The sequence below is a fragment of the Charadrius vociferus genome, unplaced genomic scaffold (genome assembly GCF_000708025.1).
Source record: "Charadrius vociferus isolate BGI_N301 unplaced genomic scaffold, ASM70802v2 scaffold225, whole genome shotgun sequence".
Lineage (NCBI taxonomy): Eukaryota > Metazoa > Chordata > Aves > Charadriiformes > Charadriidae > Charadrius > Charadrius vociferus.
In genome coordinates, this window is record NW_009648638.1 from 719,569 (window position 1) to 726,268 (window position 6,700).

Consider the following 6,700-nt stretch of genomic DNA (forward strand, 5'->3'; position numbering starts at 1 on the left):
CCGGCGACCCTGCCCCGCCGCCCGGCACCGGGCGCAGCCCTGCCTCCGTCTGCCCCGGCCCGGGGGGCTGAGCGCGGGGGGCTGAGCTGGGCGCCCATTAACAACCCCCCACCAAAGCGCTAATAGCAGTGCAGTAAGGCAAAAGTTTTAATTGTCCAGAAAGAAAGAAGAGCTGTTTGCACAACTGCCTGGGCATGTCGGTCTCTGGGTTGCTCTGTCCCAGGTGAGGTTTGGCTTTGACGTTGTGACATTCCCAGCCCTTCGGAGCGTTCTTAAGCTGCGGGGGGGAGCAGGCTGCCTGCTGCCCCGACACCGGCAAGGCGGCTTTCGCCCTGCGGCTACCGCTTCCTGCCACCACGCAGCCAGCAGAGCGAGAAGCCAGCCTGGTGGCTTTGCCCTGGTGGGTCACATCCATGGGGTCAGCAGCAGCTCTGCAGTGAGCAGGTCTGAGCACAGCGGGAGGGGAGCGGTGGGGGAACCAAAGGGCACTGCTTTAACGGAGTCCTCCGCGCACAGCCACGAGACACCATCATGGTACTTGCAAGAGGGTAACACGGAGAAGCGCATATCCCATACTGTTACGCACCTGTGGCACACCTGGAGCCAAACAACTCCTCAACAGCGGTAGCTGAGGCTCCTTCTGGATTTGGTCTGGCACCTTAAAGGGGAGATTTTGACACCTCCTGGTCCCTAGCCCGGGCAGGCAGCACACTCGTCCCACACCCAGGCTGCTGCCTCACGTGAACACAACGTTATGGTGTGAGCCCCGCACTGCTGGGCTTTGTTACCCTACAGAAACGAGGAGCAGCGGGAATCTATCTCCACAGTAGCGTTCCTCCTTCCAACTCCCCGTCATGCCTCTGTGCAGTTCCTGACGTGGAAGTGTCTGTGTTGCTTCAATGGGATACAGCAGTTACCCGGTACCCACCCTGCTCCTGCTTTCACCCCAAATCCAGTTTTGCTTTCACCCCCAATCCAGTTCTCAGTAGTGTTTGAGCTCCAAGATTACCTGTGGCACAAGCTTCAGCCGTCCCCCTTCCAACAGGTCACCCTTGGTCCCCATTTGTTTCACAGCAGCCACTGTGCCTGAGCACACATGATTTTTTCCAGATCCCACAGCAGTAGGAGAACCGAGAAATGGCACCTGCATCCGGGGCTGAGGCACCAGGTACCCAGAGGTTGCCCTGTGCCAAGCAGGAGCATTACTGGTCAAAGCAGCGAAGGGGAAATTTCCAGGAGAAGCAAAACATCTCCAAGAAGCAGTGATTTTAAAGTGAACCGTTTTTGGTGTGAGCTCTTTCTGAGCCAGAGATTCAGCCCTGGTTTTAGCTCAGACACTTTCTCCAGTTCCTGCGGGGCTGCCCGGAGTTGATGGCTGAGGTCACAGGGAAAAGCACAGCTGAGGGAAGAAGGGAGATGCTCCAATGGAGGCACTGCAGCTCCTACTTGTAGCTCTTACAGTCTCTGCTCTGAGCCCACAGCTCAGGAGGGCATTCCCAGAGGAACCTCAGCCCTTTCTTTCAGTAGGTATCTTTCCCAAAGTCAAGATCTCATTCAGGGAACCTACCCCACCCACCCCACATACCCCAAGCTTTGCATGTTCCTTAGAGCGGTCCATGTCCCAGGGAAAGGTGGGCACAATCCTTATTTCAGAACAAGCATGGCTTCTGTCCCATCTTGCCTTGTCAAGTGGAGTCCATGAGTGAGGTAGTACTCCCGCCGGAGGAAGGCATAGAAATAATCCGAGATGAGCAGGATCTGCAGAAGTGAGATGTTCAGACACATCAGTGATGCTTCAGAATAAGGAACAAAAAGGGACGTGTGTTTGGTGGACCCTGAAGGGGTTTAAGAAGTTCATCACGCTCTGTGAGAGGAGACACTGTGATCCCATGAACGCTCCTTGGCTGATGCCTTTGCAGCATTAAGCCAAAGGAGACTTAAACTCGTCTAATTTGTTGTGCTACCAGTGTGTTCTCACAGACATCACTGCCAAGGAGACAACAGCACCACCAACTGGTCAGAATATATGACAATGGCAGCTCCATCTGTGCCACAGCTCTACAGACCATCTCAGCCTCACCCACATGACTCCTTCCGCTGTCGTGCAGCTCAACCCAAATGCCAGGTCTCCTGCTGCTTCTTGCTATTAAGCACTTTTCAAATGTTTTTCAATGGCCATTTCTACTCAGAGCGGGTAAGAACCTTGCCAGCAGCAGCAGGAACACCACAGCTCCCCAGGTCAGCCTTAGCAAAACAGAAGCTTTAGCAGCTTAACAAAATAATACTTACCAGGCTCAGGGGTGAAGAGAAGGGCTGAAATGCCATGGCTGTGGCTTCACAGCACAATGTCCAGAGGCAACACCAGATAAAAGCCTTCACCCCACCCCCATCACGTCTGCAGCTCCCTCCTGCCCCAGTGCTGTCATGCCCTCTGTGGGGCGGCCAACCCCGGGTACACGTCTCCACACTGTCCCCCTGTGAGTGACCAGCGCTGGCCATCCCCCAGATTCTCCCCTGCCCCAGGTCAGAGCGTGCTGCCGCACACAGAGCCGCGGGCACTGCCCCGTGTTGCCGGGAGGTGGCATACCCCCGGCTGGTACTGCCACCGGCCACGTTGTTGTGTGAAATCGCAACTGAAGTGCTTTGCAGAAAACCACAGTGCCTGTGGAAACCTCATCTGGCAATCATAGGGTCCCTCCCCTCCTCAGCCCCACTTTGGCTGCACCGAGGCACCGCAGTGTGACCGCTCCCTTACCTAAAAGTACCGAGAACACCGGGGTGGGTCTCAGTGGTTTTTCTACAGCGGCCAGCTGCCTTTGCAGGGGCAGGCTGGGCTGCTGTGAGCGCAGGCAGTGACCGCCCGGCTCAGTAGTGCCATTTGTCATTTACCCTCTTGTAGTGCCACCCTTCCCCAGGAACGCTGACCTCCTCCCTCTGGAAGCAGTGTCACATAACTTGAGCAGAAAACCTTTCAGTGCCAGACCAAGCTAGTAGTTTTTGCCCTAATGTCCGGATACCACTTAGCGCATCACTTTGGCACAACGTGCTCACCCTTTTCCCTGGGCAGTTCACTCCAGGGAGAGCCCCACTTGACGTACGCCGCAGCGCTAAGGGGACGGAGGGAGGGTCGGGCTGCCAGCCAGAGCCCGCCTGGGTTACTGTGCAGTACAGCTGCTGCAGAGAAGGCTCAGTGGCAGGACGGGGGGATATAGAGGACTGTGCAGGGACTGAGGGGAAGAGAAACAGGGCTGCTGACATCAGAGGAGAAAGTGGGAAGGAGAACAGAGAGCTAAGGGCAGAGGTGCCCAGGGAGAGTGAGAACAGCCGTGCTGCTTCTGTCTGCTTGTTTGCTGAACACCACGGCTGACTACTGACTTGCTACATCAATACGGCTGATTTTACTTTTAACTAAACTTCTCTGCGGATGTCTTAATGGGCAAAGAAAGAGCTGAGGTCAGTGGGGATGAGGGTTAGTTCTTTCTCACAGGGAAATCTGAATGGAGGTTTTTGCTCTGTCTGCGTTTACACAGAGCACAAGACCTTGCAGGATCTGCAGTGACTTCCTCAGGCAGGAGATAAAATCTTCTTAGAATATCAATACCTGCCATCTGTAATTAAAGTTTTACTATGCTTTTCGTTCCATAGCAAGACATGCAGTTACAGAGCTAATGAACCAGTCCCATTTTCCTATAAGCGCTTCTTAGTAGTATCTCTGTCCTCCCTCTCATCCCACTCACTACATGGAATCGTTTTTTACTTTCACAGAACGGGTGTCTGTCCCCGTTTATCGAGGGGGGTGGGGGATGTACAAGCAAGTGATTTTCAGCCCCTGGCAAAACTGCTCCTCTAGTTTTAGGGGAAGCAGACAAATGTAAATGGCTGAGGCACATTCAAAATAAAGGCAAGTTCAACATGAAATGAACATTCTGCTCATCCCCATGTGAAACTGTCCCAGGGCTTAGGGCCATAAGAAACAGCACAGAGAAGAGGAAGGGAACCTTAGAAAAGGTTCTTAACTGTGTACATTGAATCCCAACCTCCAGGGGTGCCAAGCTCCGTTTTCCCTAAGGCTAGTGAAAGTCATGTATGGACTGGACGGTCGCACTCAAAGAATTGCGGTCAATGGCTCAGTGTCCAAGTGGAGAGCAGTGATGAGTGGCGTTCCTCACGGGTCGGTACTGGGACCCGTGCTGTTCAACATCTTTGTTCCGAACATGGACAGTGGGGTGGAGTGCACCCTCACCACATTTGCTGATGATATCAAGCTGTGTGGGGAGGCAGACACACTGGAGGGGAGGGATGGTGTCCAGAAGGACCTGGGCAGGCTGGAGAGGTGGGCCCATGCCAACCTCATGCAGTTCAACAAGGCTAAGTGCAAGGTCCTACATCTGGGTCAGGCAATCCCAAGCACAAATCCAGGCTGGGCGGTGAATGGCTGGAGAGCAGTCCTGAGGAGAAGGACCTGGGTGTGCTGATTGACCAGAAGATCAATATGAGCTGGCAATGTGCAATCGCAGCCCCGAAGGCCAACTGTATCCTGGGCTGCATCAGCAGAAGTGTGGCCAGCAGGTCAAGGGAGGTGATCCTGCCCCTCTCCTCCACTCTTGTGTGACCCCACCTGGAGTACTGCTTCCAGCTCTGGAGCCCCCAGCATAAGAAAGACATGGACCTGCTGGAGCAGGTCCAGAGGAGAGCCACAAGGATGATCCTAGGGCTGGAGCACCTCTCCTATGAGGACAGGCTGAGAGAGTTGGGGCTGTTCAGCCTGGAGAAGAGAAGGCTCTGGGGAGACATTATAGCAGCCTTCCAGTCCCTAAAGGGGGCCTACAGGAGAGCTGGGGAAGGACTTTTTACTAGGGCATGTAGTGACAGGACGAGGGGGAATGGATATAAACTGGAAGAGGGCAGGTTTAGATTAAACGTTAGGAAGAAGTTTTTCACTTTGAGAGTTGTAAGGCACTGGAACAGGTTGCCCAGAGAAGTTGTTGAGGCTCCAACCCTGGAGGTGTTCAAGGCCAGGCTGGACGTGGCCTTGGGCAACCTGGTCTAGTTGGAGGTGTCCCTGCCAATGGCAGGGACAACAAGGCCACGTGCAAGGGCCTATATCTTGGCAGGGAGGTTGGAACTCGATGATCTTTAAGGTCCTTTCCAACCTAAACCATTCTATGATTCTATGATCTCGAATGGCTTTGAGAGAAGCTGGGAGAGCAAGCCCTGGCACGACTGGGACCCTGCATGCGCCCACAACCCTACGGCTCAGTGAGGTATACCGCTCAGAAAAATCAGTGCCATGTCCCCGTGTACGGGCAGTTCTCGTTTGCCTGTTGTCTGGCCCCACTGCTGCTGCCCCGTGGGTCTTCCCATTTCCCCTCCTAGCTCACCTTCTCCGTTCACATGTGCTCTTAGTCCTGCCGTACCGAGACGCTTTTCTCTGCTATCAAGCGACAGATCATGCAACTTGCAGTACAGCCTAGTTGGATTGTTCAACTATAGCTCAAATACTACAAGAACTCTCTCCCATTAGGGTGCCAGAAGGTGAGGACTAGGCAGATTCCAGCTGGAGCAAGGAGAGGCACGGAGCTGCTGTGCAGGACTACGCAGGAAGCAAAGAATCCTGCAGAATTCACTGTTGCTGACAGGACACCCGATCCAGTGACCTACCCAAAGTTTAGCCTCGTTTACCTCGCTCTACTAACCTGCCCTATGTTGAAAGTCAACGTGATGGCATAATAAAAATTGGAGTTGGCACTTCCTGCATAAATCCACAGATGCCACAGAACGGGGAACAGGAGGGAGCAGACAATGAGCACACATGACAGGATGAAGATGTTCCGGAGGACTGCAAAAGAAAACCAAGCTGTTAAAACGATGCATTATTGAGCAGCCATGCTCACGCAACCAGGAGTGGTATTTAGGGTATGTGCAGTGGGGCAGAGGCACTTGCCAACACATACTTCTCTCCAACAATCTTTCACAGTTTGCTTTAATAATTTTCTGGCTAGCTTTTCTAAGAAATCCACCATATTTCCCTTTAAAATAAAGACTTCCACCTTTGTTTGAATGTGAAATCCTCATTTGTAGCTCTCTCCTTTTAGGTCCTGCTTCCAAACACTCTTCCGCAGAGGACCCGGCTTTTTGGTGCCTATGCTATAGTAACCAGCGGTTTTGAGAAGGGCCTTTCTACCAGCATCATGATTCAGAGAGCAGAGCACGCCGTTCCCCACCCTCATCAAGCTGATGGCAAAGGAGAAAAATGAACCTGTGGGCCATAGGAAAAGAGATACTTTCTCAGGAGGTGGTAAGGAAATGAAAGCACCAGAAGAGGTGGAAACTCACATAGGCTAAATGCGTTGACAAACACATGACCTCGGGAGGTGCAAGTGTGGCCAGAATCCATTAGTCTCCATGAGCATGCGTCAGATGGACAAAAACCAAGCACACCTTTGTCTAAAAGAGCTAGAAACTACTAGGCCAGAAGAGATTTTGTTTTCTGTGAACTATTTAAGCCTGTCCTTTGGCAGCAGTATTATAATTCATCCCAGCACTTGTGTTGCTGGGCTTGGCTGAGGCTCAGCCAATGTCCCTGAAGGTAACTGGAAGACTCCTGATCATTCCGCAGCTGAAAGGAGCTGTCTGACCTTTAAGAGCATTGTCACGTCCAAATCTGTTCACACCTACCTTTTTAAATTTTTTGTTCAGC

The 6,700-nt window shown here is 52.9% G+C and overlaps 1 protein-coding gene across 1 annotated transcript in view; it reads right to left on the reverse strand.

Moving 5' to 3' along the window:
* Positions 1–1,644: 1,644 nt before the first annotated feature.
* The window catches only part of PIGU (phosphatidylinositol glycan anchor biosynthesis, class U), a 23,199-nt gene continuing 18,143 nt past the window's right edge, over positions 1,645–6,700 (reverse strand). The window contains exons 11-12 of the mRNA XM_009886328.1: positions 5,697–5,839; positions 1,645–1,758 (exon numbers count right to left, since the gene is read on the reverse strand). Coding sequence (XP_009884630.1) covers positions 1,645–1,758; positions 5,697–5,839 — 257 coding nt within the window. The remainder of the gene's footprint in view (positions 1,759–5,696; positions 5,840–6,700) is intronic.